General features: G+C 34.8%; 1 protein-coding gene across 1 annotated transcript; it reads left to right on the top strand.

Annotated features, from left to right (window-relative positions):
• Positions 1-1,514: 1,514 nt before the first annotated feature.
• LOC103524670 (organic cation transporter protein) lies at positions 1,515-13,801 on the top strand. The gene is made up of 6 exons (XM_017449702.2): positions 1,515-1,556; positions 6,445-6,623; positions 7,139-7,372; positions 7,887-8,101; positions 12,037-12,227; positions 12,874-13,801. Exons 1-6 carry the CDS (start codon positions 1,515-1,517, stop codon positions 13,087-13,089), a joined length of 1,077 nt encoding a protein of 358 aa, XP_017305191.1. The 3' UTR covers positions 13,090-13,801.
• Positions 13,802-24,168: the final 10,367 nt, after the last annotated feature.

Raw genomic sequence — 24,168 nt, 5'->3', positions numbered from 1 at the left:
GTAGGTACCTTCCTGTCCCAATTACTGAAAAGGACCTTTGCCCTGGAAGTCTGAAAGAATTTGCATCCATTTGAGGATTTAGGATAAAATATAATAGTATAATAAGTGAGGAATTTTGGGAAGGTTTAAAGGTTTGGCAAAAAAAAAAAAAAACATATTTTAAAGCTACAAGCCTGAATCAACGATACCCAATGTTAACTGATAACCTTAAAAACTATAAGCAGTAACAATGAATGATAAGGCATTGAAAAAACACGATAAAAAAATTAAAATTAAAAAACCTATTATTTTGAAAACCTACGGAACAATTCCCTTGATAACGTATCAATAGACATGAAATTTCAGTTTCTGTTTTCTAATGAGTCACACTAAAATTGAAGCGTGTATGTTTATGGAACATGTGCGGATAATATTTGAACACTTTTTTTTGCATAGAAATTGGCTTAACATAAACGGAATCAGTTTCTGTTTTCTAATGAGTCACACTAAAATTGAAGCGTGTATGTTTATGGAACATGTGCGGATAATATTTGAACACTTTTTTTTTTGCATAGAAATTGGCTTAACATAAACGGATAAAGCGAATCTACACAAAAGAGGCAGTGGCTATAAAGGAAGTCTAATCATTTCATCTCGAGTTGTAGTTATTATAACAATTAATTAAACGCGCTTACACCTAAGTTTGTGATTGATTATAATGAAAAATATGGCTGAGGTCTCAATTACTTACCTGGGGATGTGGGGGTGTCATTGATTTTAAAACCAGCTTCAAACATTCAAACTTTGAAAAGCACGTACAACATACATTTGATACATAATAATATTATGATGTTATTGCAATTTTATTCATGAGCTTTAATATAAACCCTTGATAAGACTGCTTGTTGATAGGTCAAGAAAAAATACTTCTCCATCTTCTCTTTCTCAGTCTGAGACACTTAATCTTCATAAGAAAGCAACCTTTTCTTGGGGAAAATCGCACAATAATTCTACATTTAACCCAAGTGTGTAATGCAGAGATGTACCTACAATACAATTTGGGGTCAACTGCATATTCATGTTAAAGTGCTCGAGTAAGCACTTAAGTGATCAATACAATAGTGTTAAAGTGTAATCACTAAAGTCTTAAGTGAACTTTTACCGCCACGATACATTTTTTTCTAACCAAGAAAAACGAGTCATTAGGGATGGCTCTATATTACTTACCCGCTTTATCCTGTATCATGACTTGAATGCCATGAATATCCTGCATTAAATTATGACTGTCATGAGACTTATTGAGGGATTTGAAAACCGATATTGAGGGATTCTCACGGTACAAACAGAGTTGAAATTATCCTACAAGCCTTGGGGATAATAAATGGAACAATAGCTCTCGTCTGGATAAACAGACTCGAGAGTAATTTAGACAGATGAAAACTTTTCATAATTAACTAGTATTTCTCCATAGAAACATCGTTGTTTCTTTTTACAATAGAAAACTAATTATTGTTGTTTTTCCCCTAATCAGCGAAATGATTATAGACTACAGTGTGAATATTATGCAAGAAAAGATTGTACGTAGTAATGGCATGTGCAAAAAAGATGTTTAGCATTCCTGAGTCATTCAGACACTTCCTCATTCATGAGTGACTTCTGATTTACTGATTTAATTTTTTAATTACTTACTAATTACATTATGTAGATGCCCTACATACTAGCAGTTGCATCACATTTTCCTTCAGAAAACTTAGCATTTTCTTTTGAAATCATCTTGGAAGTCCCTTTCCGGAGAGTTCCTTTTTCTAATTCGACTGAAAATACAACTTTGGACTTTGAAATCAACCCACTCTGACTTTGTCAAAAAATGTTTTTGTTCCGAGAACTTTTAGATGATGGAATTTTCTTTATTTTTCTTTGAAGGTTTAATTAACCCCAATGGCACGAGGATTAATTTCAATCTTTCTTGAACGTAAAATCTGAGGTAGGTATGCTTTACAAAAATGTGCTACTGCAGTCAAAATGTTTAGGGTTTCTTGAAATCCAATCTCTTTTGCCTACAAGGGGTGGATCAAACATTCAAAGGTGTCGTAGTATCTATAATTGAAGGAAGTAATAGTGGAATTCCCATTAAGTCAGCAATTATAGGAAGATGAGATTACTCGACATTTGTTCTAAATTCGTAACCACAACGCTTAATCGCTTATAGCGCCTAATGGTTCAGTTTTGAGTTTTCTGTGGATTCTTATCAAACGTAGTGCAAAAGTCAATTTTCCTAATCTCAAATCAAGATGCCGTTAAGAATTAAAATTATTAATCGCGGACTAAAAGGGGTAGAACAGGTAGGTATTTTTTCCCCCTTTTTTAAACTTCTCCTTTCTTTTAAGACCCCGTTCCCACTTATCGTGAGTTTCACCCGATTTTTTTCCGAATGTCCTGTAGGCAATGTAATTTAAATGAGAATCCAATACACACGACACGATTTTTCCCCGGACGGACTAACTCTGATCTACATATAAAACCGGACCTTCAGCATTTTTTGCGCTCTGGGGCGGGTGTAGAGTCTTCATTCTAAAACCGTCTTAAGGTGTGTCCACACATATTCGACCGCCCGTCGATCGATGTCGACTGAATCGTCCACACTGCCTCGATAACATAGATTCAGCTGATAGATCGATGTCCATCAAAGGCCGGTCAACTATGTTTTGGACACACCTACCGTCTTTCACCTTGTGCAATGTGCATCTCCGTGCATCCCTACACTTGGTTCGTTCGCCCTACATTCTAAAAGTCTCCCAAGACATGTACTGTCCACCACCTAGATGACTAATATGCTAGGAGAGAGGGAATCATTACAAGTAACGTAGGGGACCATTCAGCAATAGTAATAGATTTCACTGTCCAGTGGTCTCCGTTGTTCTAGTGATGTTCGAGTGTTAGAAATTTAGAATCTCGGAAATTTAAGCATTATGCTAGGAGAGAGGGAATCATTACAAGTAACGTAGGGGACCATTCAGCAATAGTAATAGATTTCACTGTCCAGTGGTCTCCGTTGTGCTAGTGATGTTCGAGTGTTAGAAATTTAGAATCTCGGAAATTTAAGCATTTTTTAACGTGTTTTTTTAGTTGTAAATTTAAATCATGGGTGTTGATCAGGATTTGGAAAATTTAATGAGCCATATAGGTGAGCTATTTCATTTTATATCGGGTGCATTATTTTTTTTTATATATATTTTTAGAAGGTATTTTTTAGAAGAAGGAAGAAGCCGGTATTCAAGGACCAAAGTTCCGCTAGAGCTTTGGAAAGATTTCAAAAGGAGTTTGCGGTTCTCTAGACTTTTTTATCTTTAGCCCCAGGTGGCTTTACCTTTAGCCTCAAATTTACAGAGAGGTGTTCAATAATTTATGTAAATCAAAGTTTCATTTATTTTTTCCAACGCAGAGCAGGGATGTACCTAGATAATTAATTGAAAGTTTACCATGCTAATTTTGGAAAATGAAACAATGTTTGACTTTAGGATCATGTTATGGCATCACAATGTTTTCCGACCACATATTTACAGAGTCATTTTACATGAACAATGCACACATAAATTGCTGAATAACATTCGTGTTTCCTGGAAAATGAACACTCCCTCCGTCTCCCTCCCTTTCCCCGTTCCCGATCCTTCTCAGAGTGCATGTAACTCTCTGGTTTTAATCCCATTAGGGAGGAATATAATTTTGTTAACTAACACAACAGAAAATGTACCTGTCACTATCAGTCTGAGGGGAAACATACACGGTAGAAGGTCATTTTGCTTCCGAGCCTATAAGGTAGCTATGTATTGGAACTCATTAGGCGTATCGCCCCTTGTGAATAGAGCCTGATTCAACATTCGACACGGTAGCGAAACCGATATTTGGTTAGCCAATCAGAATTTAGATTTCCTCACCTTTGAAAATACTCTAGTCTGATTGGTTAATATAATGCCGGTATTGGTACGATTTAAATATCGGGTTTGTCGCTTCTGTGAAGAGACAAACTAATATAAATTTCATAGTCTTGGATGGATCTACAATCCAAGAGAAGAAAATTCGGTAGCGAAACCGATATTTGGTTAGCCAATCAGAATTTAGATTTCCTCACCTTTGAAAATACTCTAGTCTGATTGGTTAATATAATGTCGGTATTGGTACGGTTTAAATATCGGGTTTGTCAGGCTTAGTTCTGTCGCTTCTGTGAAGAGACAACTAATATAAATTTCATAGTCCTGAATGGATCTACAATCCAAGAGAAGAAAATATCGTTTACCAAAGTACTTCCTATTAAACAATTTCGTCAAGTTCCTCAAAATCAGACCAACCGTTTGAGAGCTACAATGAAACAGACAAACGAAATGCGTACATTGCAATATCGTCGAGTTAAAATTTTCTCCTATTCTGTCTTTCTTTTCTCTTCAATTTCGGGATAAGACCTTAGCAGTTACAGTTCCTCTATCAAAACTCTTAAAAAAAAAAATAAATATATATACATATATATTTAAAAAAAAAAGAAAAAAATGGAACTCGCTTCGTTGGTTCAAGGATTTATGAACTGGAGGGAGCTATGTGCCACACCCTTTGGCAGGCCTTTCATTTGACAAGTTTCACGCAACCTACTCTTTTGTCCCTTGTCTGTGGAAATTTTATCAACACGTTCAAAAATTACCGTCAATAGCCTGTCCATTACGAGCATTTTGCAAACACAAGATGATAGAAATAGGCTTTGTACACACGGGTAGTTTCGAAAGCAATGGGGTTTTTTGGGAATTGGCGGAAAATTTTGCCTATGAAGGTGTGTTCTCACATAGTTGACGGCCGATCGACTATGTGTGGAGTTGTGGACACACCTTTAGAATAAGAGTGCCACACAAAGGGGGCCAGTAACAGTACCTCGCAGCCTTCACATCTCGTCTGTAGTTTCATCACCAAACAGACAGCTTACTCTAACCAGACGAAAAAAAAAAAAAAAAAAAAAAAAACACGGTATAATCACTTACAACCCTTGTGTGGAGAGAGCCGTTTCTAAGTCTTTTTACCGCGCAATTAAACAGTTCACCAGTAATTATAGGTTTACCTGAAAGGGGGAATGGGTCCCTTGTATATAATTATAATTTGTCTTTTATTGCGTGTTATAAAAAATTACATGACGCACTTATCAGCGGCAAAACTTATGACTCATTCTGGTCAATTTTAATTACATTGGCGATTGGAAAATGGTTTTTTTCGACAATATGGTATACCTACGTTAAATTGATTATTGATATTACCTACGTGTGCATGGACCTCTCTGAAAAATTTACAGAACCCGTCTATAGAGGTTCTTTCCCCTGAAACATTACGTAATTGAATAGTAATACCCCTCATTTATACTTCTAGGGTGATGCTGAAAAAAAAAAAAAAATGATAATAATAAAATAAAACAAACGCTTATCATGGAGCATACCTATTAATGCCAAATCTTTGAAAAAGCTCAAAAAGAGTTCAAAATACTCAGGCCTTTAGATTTCAGCCAAAGTCGCTCGAACTTGGCACAGAGATTCGATAAATTATGTAGATCAAAAATATCCTTGGGCCCTGTTTCCAGAAGGTACGGTTCGGCCGTTATTCCGGACCAAAGTTCCGCAATTTAGGTCTATACAGGGAAAAAGATGAAAAGGAACTAACGCTTCTTACGACTTTACATTTAGCTACAGGTCGCTCAAACTTTGCAGACAGATTCCATAATTGATGATGATCAAGTGTCCGCGGGCCGGACCTCGAGAAATGTACGGCTCGGCCGCTATTTAATTATCAATCTATAGTTAACCGTTAATCTGGAATAACCGTAGACATTGTATTTTGCCAGTGTAGTGGTCAAGACGCTCGCCTGGTTGAAGCACTATTATTATTTATTCAGCGTTTTGTCTCATTTGACTCACTTCTTACCATGGGCCATGGGTAATGGATTAGGACGCGTATACTGAAGAGATCCATATCTGAAATGGGAACAGTAAAACGAAAGCAAAAGTGCGTAAACTTTTGTAAACTCCTTCAGTCGGAGTATGTTATTATGGGTAATAATAAAACAACCTTGGTACACTTTTAGAAACGTTCCCGCGCTCAAATCATATTTTCGTCCAAATTGTTGTTGCATGCACATTTTCTTTCGAAGATTGAAAGAGCGTTGGGGAGGAAGTGATTTATGCTTTCTGAATTAGACTTCAGAGTCAAATACTCGTACAAGCTCAAAAACTCAGAGTACTCAGAGTGAACAATCGATTTTTTGCTACAAACTGTATGCGAATAATGTTTTCCTACTGGAAAACTCAGCGGTGATACTTTGTATGCCTTGAATATGACGTTCACGTAGTAATTTCGACGGGAAATTCAATTCAAATATACAAAGTAATGAGAATACACTCATTAGAGTATAAACACAATTGTCGTTCGACATTGTTGCAGAAACGGACAGACAGACAATTGGTTGGACCAACCAAGAGAACATTCTGCGGAATCATATTCCAAGCTGTATTCGCTGCAGGGATCATGCTTGTTGCCGTCTGGGGATATTTCATCAGAGATCGATTTTGGTTACAAATTATCTACGGCTCTCACAGCTTGCTTTTGATTGGACACTGGTGGTAAGTCATTGGGAATTTTCCTCATAAATTCTGTTCCCATGTCGGGGGGAAAATATAATCCAGGCTTTGAAAATAACGAGAGTTTTTTCCTCTTTAAATATATCTTGTTATTTTTTTAGATTTAATACCCGTTAAAATTTAAGTGCTTTCTTTTTATTTTTATCTTATAGAGCCATGTTAACTGGATTTTTTTTTTTTTAATATATAACGCGGTATGAAATATGAATCCTTATGAGGAAAAAAAGACTCGGTAATTTTAGCGTCTCCACCAAAAAAGAACCTATAAAACATAATATAGGACAAAAATAAATAGTAGATAATATTTATTTTGCTGGTTTGATCTCTTTCTCGTAATCAGTTCTTTTCTCTTTACCATAGGTTAATTGACGAGTCTCCTAGATGGCTGTGGGCTCAGGGAAGAAAACTAGAATCCATTGATATTGTAAATAGTAGATAATATTTATTTTGCTGGTTTGATCTCTTTCTCGTAATCAGTTCTTTTCTCTTTACCATAGGTTAATTGACGAGTCTCCCAGATGGCTGTGGGCTCAGGGAAGAAAACTAGAATCCATTGATATTGTCGACAGAGCTGTGAAAATCAATCGGAAGGGAAACTTGGTCGACAGAAAAGAGTTCATTTCAAATCAATCGACAGAGGCCAAATCTACCGAGGACACATCGTACGGAATTTTAGATTTATTCCGAACACGAAATTTACGAACAAAGTCATTAAATGTGTGTTTGAGTTGGTAAGTTTTTTTTTACTACCTCGTACTTTCGTTCAATATTTTTTACGAGGTAAATGCCTGAACGTCTGATCAGGGTCATGTTTTGAAAAGGTAAAAGTCATGTCTCCGGGGAAATGTTGTTGTACGAGTAATTAGGTCATCACATCATGGCAAGGTATGTTGTTTCTTCTTTATTACACGAAATGCTTGTATACCTTTATTAAATTTTTGTGTTTTGTTTTCCATATCATTTCAAGTTTCCACTATCAGTTGGAATGGAAAGTGTGGTATCGTAGTTAGTGAATCCCAAAGGGCAACAGTCAGTATTTTTTTTAATTGGAATTTAAATGGGAGATATATTCGATCGAACAGAATAATATAAGTCCCTACGTACCGATTATATCCCATTTAAACATGAGTATAAACTAGGAAAAAAGTATATCTGTGGTCCTTGACCTAAGAGAAGTAGGAGGACGATTTTCGTACTATAAATTCAATGATGCCATCCAAACAATCCCCATCTTTTGTCTTCCAGGTTTGCAAACAGTCTGGGATACTACGGTCTCTCCCTAAGCACAGGCAAAATGTCTGGTGATCCCTATGTGTTACTCTTCATCATGGCACTAGTCGAGCTTCCCAGCTACACGGTTGTCATATTGTTCCTGGATAAAACGGGACGTCGTTGTATACTAAGCACATTTATGATCTTGGGAGGAACTGCACTCATGATCGCAGCCTACATACCGGAAGGTAGGAACAAAACAACATTGGTGATTGAAAAATAAATATCAAAATGAGTTTTCATAGCGAAAAAAAACGACCCAAAGTTGTAACGGGAGCAATCTGATTGGCTAATCAGTTTAGAATCAACCAATCAGATTGATCCACTAGTTGGGCCAAATTTAAACTCGAAAATTTGTCCAGGTCTTACCATAAGTTCAGACAAACAAATAATTTCCACTATTTCTCTATTTGGTATTACCTTTTTCAGATGTGCCATTCCCGATGTTGAAATAAACGGCACAGTTTTGGACTGGAACTCGACTGAAGTTTTATCTTGGATTCACAAGAAAGACGATGGCAAGTTCGAATCCTGTCGAATGTTTGACGCATTCACGAACAAAACGATGACATGTCATAGCTGGGTGTACGATAAAACGTACTATAAAACTTCTCGAACGATGGAGGTAAGTCCATTGATAGAATTTGTGGTATTCAGAAGCCACGATAATGAAAAAGAAAGCTCCTTTTTGTGAATTTTCAATTGACGTGAATTCTGAACAAGTACCTGCCGAATTTGTACCTAAAGTAAATGAAGTTCTTTACGACATGACTTGGATTCGAACCACCCATCTAATCTATAGGTCCGAAGTTCATCGCTATAGTATCTAAAACATGATTTCATGTATTAATATCTACGTAGCGCCAATATTTACGTCGCCAATAAATACCTAAATAAGTAAATATCTAGTAAACAAAATAGTAGGTACGTAAATACCTAAGGAAAGTAAAAATAGAGAAAAAAGAGGAACTTCCGTTTTTAGTGTGTGTTATCTAAAAATTCAATGATTTTATCTTTGAAAAACTGAGCTCTCGGTTGTTTTGGTCAGCATAATATAACGCATAACATAAGGTATACGTTATCTTTTCATAGCTGAGTTTCATTTGCAATAATTTATAAATCATAGTCAGCAAATTCGTAAAATATAAAATCACCTGCGCAATAAACCGCCCACTTCTTTGTTTACTTTGATGGGTCCCTTTTAACTAACTTGCTAATCATTTTAGGAGATTATAGGAACATATTTTCAAAATTTCATTGTCGTTCTGTTGTTCAATAATATCGGGTGTGATTGGAAATTCCTTCTATCTGTCTAAAATTACCTCTTTCAAATTCCATTCTTTTTACAAATGCACCCCTAGTTGACGGGAATGAAGAAATATTGAGACCAATTCCAGCCCGGGAATCGAGCCTAGCACCTCCGGGTTGAGAGTGAATATGGAATATTTAACCACAGACGCTTGAATTCAACATTTTTCTTCTTTTCCAGGAGAGTATGGTAAATATCAACGAAGGCAGTTCGTACTACACGCTTTGGGCGCTTTAACAGCGGGTCTTCATATGTTAACTTTGGTCACCATTGCTCCGACACCTGAGCATAGGTAAGTCATACTGATCGCAGGCCATAAGCAGGTCATACCCTGATCTCAATACAACATTTCTCAATGTCTTCATAATAAAACTCATACCTATGGCTATAGCTAGTGGACAAAATAAAGTGGAGATAGGGAGTATTGTCTAGGGACAAAAGCGTTGATGGTAGTAGTAATATTAATAAGGTGTGTCCACACATAGTCGATGACCGTCGGTCGATGTGAATCGATGTGGAATTGACGTCGATCGACGTCCAGTCAACTATGTTTCGACACACCTTTATCACCTCCAACTGAACTGGGAAGTAGGAACTTAAACTTGTGCTGTGTGCGTTTATAGAATAATCAATATTGCACTGTCAGACCAGAGGCCAAATGTTATTGAATGGGATTTGACTTCGATATGCAAAAAATGAATGAAACCTAGGTACCTACATGTTAATTTTTAAAAATACGTTTTGTTAAATTAATTTTATTTGATAACATTAAAAAGGTCACTCCAAAGGCCATCATGTAAAGGAATCACTAGATAACTTATTACAACAAATTACTGTCTATTCAACTTTTTCATCTACCGTCATAATCATAACTGAAGGAACTGGGGTTTGAGTCCTAGCAGCGACATAAATAATTGAGCTAGAAGAAAACCATTTGCAGGATGAATGGCCAGGACAACAACCTGAATTTAAACTTCCTTTAAGTTTACCTATGGACTATGGGAGCAATCTGATTGGCTAATCAGTTTAGAATCAACCAATCAGATTGATCCACTAGTTGGGCCAAATTTAAACTCGAAAATTTGTCCAGGTCTTACCATAAGTTCAGACAAACAAATAATTTCCACTATTTCTCTATTTGGTTTTACCTTTTTCAGATGTGCCATTCCCGATGTTGAAATAAACGGCACAGTTTTGGACTGGAACTCGACTGAAGTTTTAACTTGGATTCACAAGAAAGACGATGGCAAGTTCGAATCCTGTCGAATGTTTGACGCATTCACGAACAAAACGATGACATGTCATAGCTGGGTGTACGATAAAACGTACTATAAAACTTCTCGAACGATGGAGGTAAGTCCATTGATGGAATTTGTGGTAATTATTCAGAAGCCACGATAATGAAAAAGAAAGCTCCTTTTTGTGAATTTTTAATTGACATGACTTCTGAACAAGTACCTGCCGAATTTGTACCTAAAGTAAATGAAGTTCTTTACGATATAACTTGGATTCGAACCACCCATCTAATCTATAGGTCCGAAGTTCATCGCTCTAGTATCTACAACATGATTTCATGTATTAATATCTACGTAGCGCCAATATTTACGTCGCCAATAAATACCTAAATAAATAAATATCTAGTAAACAAAATAGTAGGTAGGTAAATAAGGAAAGTAAAAATAGAGAAAAAAAGAGCAACTTGCGTTTTCAGTGTGTGTTATCTAAAAATTCATTGATTTTATCTTTGAAAAACTGAGCTCTTGTTTGTTTTGGTCAGCATAATATAACCTATAATCGCTATACGTCATAATGTAACGTATAATCGTTATACGTTATCTTTTCATAGCTGAGTTTCATTTGCAATAATTTATAAATCATAGTCAGCAAATGCATAAAATATAAAATCACCTGCGCAATCAACCGCCCACTTCTTTGTTTTGTTTTTTGTTTGTTTGTTTGTTTGTTTGTTTTTTTTTTTTGCTTTTGATGCAGTTACATGAAATCATATGTATCAGCACTATTGAACCTCTATCAAAATCAGCAATAAATCACAATCATAACGTCATCCAGGTTTGGAACATGCTGTTTTACTGTTTTCAGTGTAAAATCATAAATCACATACTGGGTTTGAGATTAACACCTGTCTCACGTAAATCCACCTTTGGTAATGCGATACCTTGTATGGAAGGGTAACATCTGTAGTAACCTTAGTAGGTTATATTTAGAGCATATGACTAACACGGGCTGTTTGCGGTCCAAAGTTTCCGCTGTTGTTGGTTTAAGTTGTGGTTCCTTGGGGGAAGTTGTCCGCAGTATCGATATAGCCTGACACTCTGATGTAGAATAATATGTCGACTTTAGAAATATTCCAGAATTCCAGAGGAGGAGGAGGGGGAGAGAAGAGACGGAAAAAAAACGTAAAGTAGTGAAATACACTCCATCCTTACTTGTATGTCATAAAATATGGTGCAAAAGTTGTAACTTCTCCGAAAAATTAAGAGCTCATCCACTTAAGGGAATTTAACTAAAAATGGTATGTGTGGCCAATTAAATTTCATTTCAGATGGAACAAAAATCAATTTGACACTCCTTTTTATTTTGTTTAATTTTTATTTATTTAATATTTCAAGTTGTAACTTCTCCGAAAAATTAAGAGCTCATCCACTTAAGGGAATTTAACTAAAAATGGTATGTGTGGCCAATTAAATTTCATTTTAGATGGAACAAAAATTAATTTGACACTCCTTTTTATTTTGTTTAATTTTTATTTATTTAATATTTATCTACATAGTAGGTATTTGTTTATTTTTCCAGAGGGTCATTTCCTGTCGCAGTATATCTTATACATAGTATTTTTCGGTAAATTCTGTATCGCCGGATCATTTGCCGTCATCTACAATTACAGTGCTGAGCTTTTCCCTACGGTTTTGAGGAATACAGGACTTGGTGTAGGAAGTATGTGTGCCAGATTAAGCGCAGCCTTGACACCCCTCATTGGATTAATGGTGAGCAAATCTTTTTTACTATAGAAAGTGAGTCGCAAATCTTTTTACTGGATACTCAAGAGTCGCACACTCAGCTTTAATATAAGTCAAATTTTATTGCCTCACTGCCACCTAGGCTTTCCCTAGATGCGTACATTTTTATGGCAGAACATTATTATTTCTTTCATTTTTTTTTGTTTTATTGCAAAGGCAGATGGCACGCCCCCCTCCTAGGGAAGTAAAAGGTTACCTAACATATATTATTACTTAGCATAAAGTAGGCTTTTCAGGACCTTAGACAAATATTGAACAGGATCATGTCTCAAAATCATAGGTCGATCTGCATAACTTAAAAGGAACTATCTATTAATAATTTAATTATATCGTTGAAAAATCGTAATTTTTCCATGGTGACACATTATCACCCAATAGGGAAAAGGAAGAACTGTGATAACGATTAAAACAAGAAAATTGATGAATTAATAGGAACTAAATTATGTCTATTCAATCTCGAAGAAGACAGCTTTAGAAAACCTTTGTCCTCTGATGTATTTCACCAAAAGTTTGTCTCTAACCCTCAAGATTAAATTTGGAGCTCAAGGTAAGAAAAAACTAATCTGAATGTTTAAAAGATTAACTTGAGATTTACATAATTATTTTGTTTCAGGATTCGTTTGATAAGCGAATTCCAATGACGATTTTCGCTACGATTACGCTCATGTCCGGTATACTCTCGACATTTTTGCCGGAAACTGTCAACAAAGCTATGCCAGAATCTCTGGAGGATGGAGAAGAATTTGGTTTAGGGGACACTTGCTTTACGACCGGATGTTTAGGCCGAGGGCAAAGGAAAGAGAAACATATCAAACTAGATGATGGTTGAGATGATTTCATTCTAGAACTGCGTAACGAGTGAGTGAGTTAAAAGAACTACTCTTTTTAGTGGACTACTCAGTGAGTCTGATCCTAAAGCCCCATACCTATAGGTATTTGACGTGTATAGGGAGTAGTCAACAACAGGTGCCGCACCCCTAAAATATGCTGATTAAATCAGCAACTGTAAATTGTAAAGTATTTGCTACAGAGTGAGTTACATTACGATTTGACTCACTGACCAAGCTGCCCACTGAAGAGTAAAAGAAGTAGCTCCTGTTTAATCACCCACTCTTAACACATCTTTGTATCACATCAAGCTGCAAAAATGAGATTGAAGTGATGCTATTTTTCGTATCTCTATGACAATAGCTATACGTTTGAAATTCAGTATTAGCTATTACTACACCTCCCAAGAGTACTAGCTCATGTTAAATCCATGTTTGTTATACATGCTTCATTTGCGCAGATGCTATGCGCATGTTCAGATGCTTTGTACAAATAAATGCTTTTATTGAATTGAATTGAAAAAAATTGAATTGAATTGAATTGAATGCTGGAAAACAACAGTAAGATGCTATGCGCATGTTCAGATGCTGGAAAACAACAGTAACATGTTCAACATTTGCATGTTACTCTTGTTTGATGACAAAAAGTACTGTTGTTTAATGACCCCGGGTGATGACAAAAATTATAAATAAAGATGAAATGGTTGGGAAAAATCTTTCAATTAAGTTACGTTTTAGGTAATTTTGTAAAGGATTATAACTTACTTCACCAACTGTAAACAATACATTGGTTTTGTGATAGCTCTTAGAGATAAAATTTCATAAATTGGAATATTGGTTTCCTTTCTTGGAATTTCCCAACTGTAAACAATACATTGGTTTTGTGATAGCTCTTAGAGATAAAATTTCATAAATTGGAATATTGGTTTCCTTTCTTGGAATTTCTAGAGTTTTATCATGTTGTATTATCAGATAATTAAAACAGTAAAACTTGATTAAATAAGTGTATTGATTACCTAAATCGTATACTCATTTTATTATTTATTCCCCCTCTATAGCACGTTTTTTTTTCAAGTTTACTTCAAACCCCTTCAGCCGCGAGCCTTTTGGAAACATTTAAACATAACATTATGCATAAGCACTCTCATTTTTACCTTCTCATTAGGGTTTTAATCCAAGAAGTACGTACACTTGAACCTGTCTATTGTTGTTTCTGTGCTTGTAAGAAAATGAAAACAATAGCCTGTCATTATGCTCGCATGTAATTCGCGCAAACTTTTAAGTAGGCTTCATTTAGGACTGTTTGAACTTGGTAAGTACCCTATCTCTTGAGATCCTTTTGTGTTTCACCCTCCTCTACCTCTCCTACAAACCTCTCTTCCTTCCTCCTCTCTTTCTCTTTGTTTCTCACTTTGATTCCAAAGTTACCACTTGGAAATTTATCCTCTGGTAAGTCTGGTATGTTAGTTGTTAGTGTACACCACTGGCTTTGATGTTCTATTAAGGTTACAATGTTTATTCCCTGATGCATTTTCTGTTCCCTCTTCCTCATATGTCTTCCCCTTTAGTACCCCTTTTCTCTCCCGCTTACCCCTTGTCCCTTGCCAATAACACTCTCTTTTCTCTGGACCGTTCCTCTCTCTTTTTCTCACGGTCTCTTACAGTTCCTCTTTGTGTGTTTAAGTAGGCTTCATTTAGGACTGTTTGAACTTGGTAAGTACCCTATCTCTTGAGATCCTTTTGTGTTTCACCCTCCTCTACCTCTCTTCCTTCCTCCTCTCTTTCCCTTTGTTTCTCACTTTGATTCCAAAGGTACCACTTGGAAATTTATCCTCTGGTAAGTCTGGTATGTTAGTTGTTAGTGTACACCACTGGCTTTGATGTTCTATTAAGGTTACAATGTTTATTCCCTGATGCATTTTCTATTCCCTCTTCCTCATATGTCTTCCCCTTTAGTACCCCTTTTCTCTCCCGCTTACCCCTTGTCCCTTGCCACTAACACTCTCTTTTCTCTGGACCTCTCTCTTTTTCTCACGGTCTCTTACAGTCCCTCTTTGTGTTTTTCGCTCATCAAGTTGTCACAATGTCACAAACAATGAGACAGCGTACTAAAACCCAGTGGTGTAGTTTACAACTTTACAATCAATAGTCACAAAAGAAGAAGAAGACGGAGAGAAAGAAGGAGACGAACGAAAGAAAGAAGAAGACGAACCAGAGAAAGAACATGGAGAAGACGAAAAAGAAAAAGAAGATGGAGTGAGACAGCGTACTAAAACCCAGTGGTGTAGTTTACAACTTTACAATCAATAGTCACAAAAGAAGAAGAAGACGGAGAGAAAGAAGGATACGAACGAGAGAAAGAAGAAGACGAACGAGAGAAAGAACATGGAGAAGACGAAAAAGAAAAAGAACATGGAGAATACGAAGAAGAGAAAAAGTAGATACATAAAAAACACCCCAAAATGGACCAATATAATGACAACATATAGAGTAGCCCCTATAATTAGGTACATACCTAAATGAAAATAATAATAAACTATCCTAAATTTATTATTCCATTAGTATCCTATTCACATCGTTTGATTAGATACCTATAGGTAGGTATTCCCTGTAAATACATAATATAAAACAATAAAATAATTTGTATGATCGCCGTTTAATTATTTGAGTATGCAATAAGAAACACTAAAAACATCAAACTGTGTTGGTGGAGACGCCAAATCACCAATACTAAAATCCAACCCTTACACCTATGCCAATCCCTAATCCTAATGCCTGAACGAAAAATCTCCCTTTTTTGACTTCAATGGTGTTACCTCATCGTTCTCTCATCATATTAAAGATATTGAAGGCCATCATATTAAAGATTTCTCTTTGGTACTTAAATATTATTTAATTTGTATGATCGCCGTTTAATTATTTGAGTATGCAATAAGAAACACTAAAAACATCAAACTGTGTTGGTGGAGACGCCAAATCACCAATACTAAAATCCAACCCTTACACCTATGCCAATCCCTAATCCTAATGCATGAACGAAAAACCTCCCTGTTTTGACTTCAATGGTGTTACCTCATCGTTCTCTCATCATATTAAAGATTTCTCTTTGGTACTTAAATATTATTTAATTTGTATGATCGCCGTTTAATTATTTGAGTATGCAATAAGAAACACTAAAATCATCAAACCGAGCTAGTGGAGACGCCAAATCACCATACATTTTTTTCCCTGAAACTAATATCCAACCCTACGCCGTTTAATTATTTGAGTATGCAATAAGAAACACTAAAATCATCAAACCGAGCTAGTGGAGACGCCAAATCACCATACATTTTTTTTTCCCCTGAAACTAATATCCAACCCTAATGCCTATGCCTATGCTAATGCCTGAACGAAACACCACCCTGTTTTGACTTCAATGGTGCTACCTCACCATATTATGTACCTAAACATTATTTAAACGTCACTTTTATAGACTTTTACAGTCACATATTTCTCTGTATACTCCGTCAGTCTTTTTACTTTTCAAGCATGTACACTAGTATATCTTTCGGACAGAATGGAATACACCATGCTTATCATCGCCCAGTAGGACTGAAAATTGTTTCTGTCCTAGCAGTCCAAACAAGGTCCCATTTGAATTTTTTAGGGAATAAAGTTATTTTATAACCTATAAGAGGGCTTCAGTATTGACGTAGAGATACTTGTAATGTTAGACGTCAATCCAAACACGATCTTAGATAACACAATATGGAAACCTAAAGGGCTTCAGTATTGACGTAGAGATACTTGTAATGTTAGACGTCAATCCAAACACGATCTTAGATAACACAATATGGAAACCTAAAATAATGCATATTAAATATGTCCATGAAAACAGCTGAGTTTGACATGTCCTCTAGTTTATTATTTTGTAATAGCTCTTTGCAATAAGAAATATGTTTGTGATTCGTTTCATAGCTGTTTCTCATAAATTGGATTCAACCCAGAAAAAAACAATACGAGTTTTTCTTTCCATTCTTTAGTTTAGGTACTAGATATAAGTGCACTTGTGTATGTTTATGTTACCTGAAGGAAAATTTCATTAAAAAGAAAAAGAACATTTTTTGCATACTTCATCGATCAAAATATTTTTCATGTTTTTGTTGGTCAGGTTTTCAGCGTATAAAACAGAAACACCGACCGTGTTAAAATAACAGGAAACACACTTCAACTTGGTTGTCTTGTTAGTTTTCACCTTTTTTTTTATCACTTTCCCAACACAAAGAAGATTATACATAGTGTCTGAAATATTGAGTTTTCCAGAATTGGATAGTTAGATTTTTAGGAACGAAATTTCCCAATTTTGAGGATGTAATCTTGGGATTATTTTCATGCTTATTATACTTCTTGAAAAAATCCTCGTATTTATATCTACTTGCCCTAAACAAAATAAATGTCAAATGATATATAAAAAATAATAATAAAAAAAAAAATCAGTCTCATCCTTGCGGTATAGGTAAATGAGGTATATTCTATTCTATTCATGAAGAATAGTATAGCCTAAAACTGCCTACCCTCGATGCGATTTCTCTGCAAACAAAGAAAAGATAACTTGAGATCAGAATGTATTATTTATTCTATTCTACTCTACTCCATTTGAATCGTTTCCAGGAAGAACGACCTATGTTATGTTATGGGCCCTATTCACATAGGCCCGTCTTCCTGGGAACGATTCATTTATTGTTTATCCGTCATGAAATGTATAACAAAACAGCTGGACTGGCATCGCTAGGTGCCAAAAGGCATGGCCTTCTGAGTGAGTTTTAAGAGAAGGGCAAAAGTTACAATTTATTAATTAAATTGTATTTTGGTCAAGTCTTAGCTTTTTAAATATCTGTTAACCTTGACCAGTTAAATTGATATTTTTGTATTATTTAGGTATACACCTAGGTAATAACAATGTAGGTACATACTCACTCAGAACGGCCATGCTTTTTGCACCTAGAGGACGCAGCCTTAGATTGATAAAAAATAATGAGTTGGTTTGCGTCAAACATTTTCCAAGCTTAATGACATAAATACGGCTGCATTAGACGGGACTCACGTGTTCACAAAATTCTTATAGAAATTCGCTTGCGCACATAATCAAAAAGAGCTTGTAATACGGCTGCATTAGACGGGACTCACGTGTTCACAAAATTCTTATAGAAATTCGCTTGCGCACATAATCAAAAAGAGCTTGTTTTTTCTTTTTCCCTTCAACATTTTATTTGAAATTTCTTTCATATAAAAGTAAGACATAATAATATTTGAGACGTTTTAAAAATACTTTTATTTTAATTTATTTGTTTCCTAAAATAAAATAAAAATTACTTGAATTAATTTCTCCAAAATTAATAAATCTATAGTATCGTCGCCCCATACATGACACTCATTTCTCAGAGTTGCAAAAGTTTGAATGAAAATGTTTCTCGTAATTCGTAATACGTCGTGACTTGAGTATCGTAATCTGGTTTTCAATATTGATTTAACAAAAGGAGAGGAAAATGTGAAGAGGAAAAACTTCCTGAATTTATAAAATACAAACTTTTCGGTGCATTTGTGTTCTGCTGGAAGATACTCGTAGCTCTTTCTCAATGGGTAGAATAAAATTACAAATGCCCCGTCAAATATTCCGAGACATTTCCCACCTCCTCCTCACATTATACTATTATTGATGTGATGATCTCTAGGGTTTGGATTGTTGGGTACACCGGACTTATCTTATATATGTAAGGGAAGCATCCCAGCCCTCAGGGCACTTGATATGATGGTCACCGGTATCCTCACTACTATCTAGTTGCTATGAAAATAATTCAGAGGTCGTTGAATGTACTATTCATTATAGCACTTGATATAATGATCACCGGTATCCTCACTACTATCTAGTTGCTATGAAAATAATTCAGAGGTCGTTGAATGTACTATTCATTATGTATTTATATGGGCAATAAAAGGAAATGAACATTTACTCAATTATTTTTGTCTTGTAGGAAAATCTGTTAGTTAGCTGCTGCGCAGGACATTTCTCGACACTTTCTACCGTTAGAATGAGACATGCTGTGGAACAAGAGGGAAAAAGCTTGTAGTTTATTTCAAGTAAAAAATAAAAGGGAAAAATCGAGTGATGAGATATTTATATAAAATGTACATTTTATACAAAAGTGTATACGAATAATACAAATACTGGGTGGTGTAGGTATTATAGACAGGAATATGTATCTTTTCTCAAATAGAAATCCGACTACTTTCCAACATAATGGAGTTTGCCATACATAAAACCTGCGGACTTTTTTGTGTATCTGACATTACCTATTGTTACAGCTATCAATGTCATAAAATCATCTTTTTTTGTACCTTTGTTGCTATACCTATTTAAATCTGTTCCTATATATTATATCTACCTACTCTTATTATTATAAAATCTATCAATTTAACATAACATCACTGTTGATACCAACCCGCAAGAAATGTTCAAAAAATATAAAGAGATAAATTCAAATTTTCATCATTTTTAATTTTGGAATCACATTATTTTAATTTAAACATTACAGCATGAAAAACATTAACGTGAAATCATAAAATACAATTCAGGCATTCCATCCAACCTATGCTACTTGAAAGACCCTTGAGTTGCTTCCGTGAAACTTTTTAGGCACCCTGTAAGTGTAAGAAGATTTTTCGTATCTCTATGACAATAGCTATACGTTTGAAATTCAGTATTAGCTATTACTACACCTCCCAAGAGTACTAGCTCATGTTAACTCCATGTTTGTTATACATGCTTCATTTGCGCGCAAGAAATGTTCAAAAAATATAAAGAGATAAATTCAAATTTTCATCATTTTTAATTTTGGAATCACATTATTTTAATTTAAACATTAGCATGAAAAACATTAACGTGAAGTCATAAAATACAATTCAGGTATTCCATCCAACCTATGCTACTTGAAAGACCCTTGAGTTGCTTCGGTGAAATTTTTTAGGCACCCTGTAAGTGTAAGAAGGCGCATGCTTTCTTTGTCCTCCTATTTATCTTTATTGCTGAACTATTTTATTGAATGTCAATTTGGTGTAAATAATTCTCCTGGGTAAATTATAACAATGCTTGTATATCTTTCGTTCGCTATCAAAAACTGCACCAAGGACAGTAAAATCATACAAGGCCTAAACCTAAATTATTCTCTATTTTGTTTTAGGTAAAATGTGTTGACAACATCTCCACCAATAAGATTCCCAATATGGGTGTTGATACAAGTATCCACGCTCTGGTATAAGTTGTTTTTAAGGTTTAAAGGCATCTCCACCAATGATAGGAATATTATTCTCAATATAGGTGTTAGTACTAATCTCCATTTTCTCTTGTGAGTTGTATTGATATCCCCACCAATAATGTTAAAACAGATATCTGTATTAATGTATAAGTACTTCTCGTGGGTAGGCAAAATAACAAAGTCTGTTTTTATACGGGCTATCCAACACTACAACTAAATGTGTACGATGGTACGAGTTTGATGAAAGTATTTAATGTTAATGGCTCTTCAACTGAAAATCTGAATCTCTAGAGAGGAGAATTTTATCACTGTTATTTTCCTTTTGTAAATAAGTACAAACATCTATTATAATTTCCGTTTTATTTCCACTCTAATATACGAGTATCCTTTATTAGGAACATGCTGTTTAATGTTTTCACATTCCTTCTTTTGTTTTTGCTCATTTTAATGGTGAAAAGCAGGACTTAAATCTTTTCAAGTGCTCACCTTTCCATCACCTAGTGTTGTAAAGAGCATTCTTGAAATTTAGAACATTGTAATTCAAATTCAAACTCATTTGTTATCTAATTTGTAAATGTTTATAGCGTTGACCAAGTATGAAGATCCCATTGACCATTGATAGGTTACTTATTAATGAGATGAAAAAAAAATCTCTAAAATACCACTCAGGAGTTCAGATTACTCCAAACAAATGAACGAATGTGTTACAACACCCTAATAACTACAAAATAAAGTGTTTCATTTTCTCCCAGATATTGTACTAAGTATAGAGAAATAAAAGAGCTGATAAAAATTGTAAAATTGATAGTAGTTTCTTTTATATATTTTTTAATTTGATTAAATAGGCATTAAATGTTAACGACCCAATATAATTTTATAAGAGGTCAAAATATCGAGGGCAGTATTGTGGTAATTCCTAGACACCCCGATCACCCAGCCCACATGGTCTTTACAAATGAAAAACAATGAAAGACCGTTTGTAAAAAGGGACCTAGATATAGAATATTACATCACCATTTATTCATAAAATAAAAAAAAAATCTTATAATTTCCAATGTAGCATTCGTAGCTATATTGGAAAGCACTGGTCTAGCAAGCATCAGTAAGTCAGGGTTCATTTCTAGATGGGGTTGAAAATTTTAATGTCTCGAGGTACACCTAGCTTCAATTAAATGGCTACTTGTAAGCGATTAGTGGCTGCTGGTGACCGTAAAACATCACTAGGACCTATCTATGAGATATACAAATTAAAAGAGGTTTTGTTATGCTGTGATACCCATATCACGTTCTGACATATTTTGAGCATAACACGAAGAATAAAAACATGTACAATTTACAATACGTATTATTCGAAAATTCCTTTTAATGATTTTGGACGGTTTTATACAATTCCATTAAAACAGATATTATATTATTTATCTAAATTATGTTACCTATAAACGAGGCCTTTCGTCAAACAAAACTAGGCACAGTTGTTATTATTATTATTAACTCAATCCTATCACACACAGAAAAATGACCTTTTCCTGTGAAGGTACCCTTCTATATTTAGAACTGTTTGACTGTCATCCTGTCAGCTGTCAGTATTTATCGCATTTATACATCTTTATATGAATTCTACAAGGCACAGTAAATAAAATGGCTTTGAAAAATGTAAAGAAATAAAACTATTGAGTAGGAGGATTGTGTGGATTCGTAAAGGAAGAAAAATCCTGCCACACTTAAATAAAGCAAAGAAAGTGCTATATGGAATTTGGAAAATGTGGCATAGCTATGTGAAAGGTCGATAGCGAAAGGTTTAGGATATTTGTAATAGGTACCTACGCTAAAACCTTAAACGTACCTATATACTAGCTACGTACATGATAGTGTACCTACATACAAACAAGTTGAACTTTTGTCAACAAAATTATCTACAGTAACTGGAATAACCTACAACAAACCACGTAAAAATAGGAATTTTTAATTGTGTTAAGCATATTTAAATGCTTGTCCCCGATTATTACACCTAGATTAATTTTATGACTTGACTTGGACTCGAACCACCAACCTCCAGATCCAAAGTCCAACGCATTAACAACTGCACCACTGAGGTTGGTAACCACGTAAAAATAATTAAGTATAAAAAGCTGCTCTTTTGTACGCCAGCTAATGCTCTTCTTATGAAAACAAGTACAACCATTTGGAGTAGGTTTGTTTATTATATTATCTTGTACATTACAATTACAAGCCGCATTTATACAGCTAAGTGCAATGGTGTAAAACTCGGATTATAAAGTTTTACAATGTGAAAACATATTAATTTAATTAACTCTGTACAAATGAGTCCGGAAATGATTTTCCTTTTGAACTGGAGGTTCTTTGTAACGTGTAGCTTTTTTAAGAAAAATTTTTTTTTTTTTTTTTTTGTTCGTCTTTTTACAATGTGTAATATTACTTTATTTAACATCAAAATGCCAGCATTTTGAAATTTGATAATAATAATTAATTAATGATAAAAGTTTTTATAAAACCTATATATTACACCTACTATTTAATGAGTATAAAATCTATCAACATTATTCATATTTTCAATATCATAGCATTATAACACAATAACATTAGGTAATCATAACACGAGATAGAAGGTTATTTCCTGAGAAAGTATCAGAATCAAAGGTTTTCTTCAGCTTTAATATAGAAACATATTGTATAAAATCCCACAATTATCACTCCCCTGATGAAATGATATCAAATTAAAATGATGGAAAATCTAAATAGGTACCTACCTCCTAATTTGAAGGTAAGTATGGTAGGTACTGATTTTTCACGCCCAAGAGCGATATATGCTCAAAAATGAGAGAAAATTTTGGAGTTAAGCATAAGCTCGCAATGGCAAAATAATGAGATTTTTTTCAACTCAAGTTTTTCATGTAACCCTCACCTAATGGAAATAACCTTCGTATAAATATTTAGGTAAGTCATGAACAAAATAATATTAGGTAAGTTCTTAACATGCTTATAAAAATGTATTTATAGTAACGTATTTTTTGATCACAGATAAAGGACTATAATAGGGGCTATAGCTCACTTGTATGGTGGTAGATCTCTACCGTCACTTCTTGTCATGTAGACACATTTTTGCTAGTTGATGCTATGGGTGACAATGGAGTCATCCTGTCGTATCTTTGAGATATAGATGCGATTTCTCTGCAAACAAAGAAAAGATAACTTGAGATCAGAATGTATTATTTATTCTATTCTACTCTACTCCATTTGAATCGTTCCCAGGAAGAACGACCTATGTTATGTTATGGGTCCTATTCACATAGGCCCGTCTTCCTGGGAACGATTCATTTATTGTTTATCCGTCATGAAATGTATAACAAAACAGCTGGACTGGCATCGCTAGGTGCCAAAAGGCATGGCCTTCTGAGTGAGTTTTAAGAGAAGGGCAAAAGTTACAATTTATTAATTAAATTGTATTTTGGTCAAGTCTTAGCTTTTTAAATATCTGTTAACCTTGACCAGTTAAATTGATATTTTTGTATTATTTAGGTATTATTACACCTAGGTAATAACAATGTAGGTACATACTCACTCAGAACGGCCATGCTTTTTGTACCTAGAGGACGCAGCCTTAGATGGATGAAAATAATGAGTTGGTTTGCGTCGAGCATTTTCCAAGCTTAATGACATGGAAGAAGTGGAAGAAGAAGGAGGTGGAAAAAGGAAATGAGAAGCCGAGGTGAATTCAAATTCAGAACAATAATGCGTGATTCATGAAAGAAATTATTGAACCAACCA

The sequence above is a fragment of the Diaphorina citri genome, unplaced genomic scaffold (assembly GCF_000475195.1).
Source record: "Diaphorina citri unplaced genomic scaffold, Diaci psyllid genome assembly version 1.1 scaffold112, whole genome shotgun sequence".
Classification (NCBI taxonomy): Eukaryota; Metazoa; Arthropoda; class Insecta; order Hemiptera; family Psyllidae; genus Diaphorina; species Diaphorina citri.
This window is presented reverse-complemented; position numbering and strand designations above follow the sequence as displayed.

Bases quoted from the DNA above. Each gene is read 5' to 3' on its own strand.
- LOC103524670 (XM_017449702.2), top strand. From the start codon at position 1,515: ATGATTATAGACTACAGTGTGAATATTATGCAAGAAAAGATT. The intron at 8,102-12,036 runs GTAGGAACAAAA...TTATTTTTCCAG, and splicing joins CGCAGCCTACATACCGGAAG to AGGGTCATTTCCTGTCGCAG. The intron at 12,228-12,873 runs GTGAGCAAATCT...ATTTTGTTTCAG, and splicing joins CACCCCTCATTGGATTAATG to GATTCGTTTGATAAGCGAAT.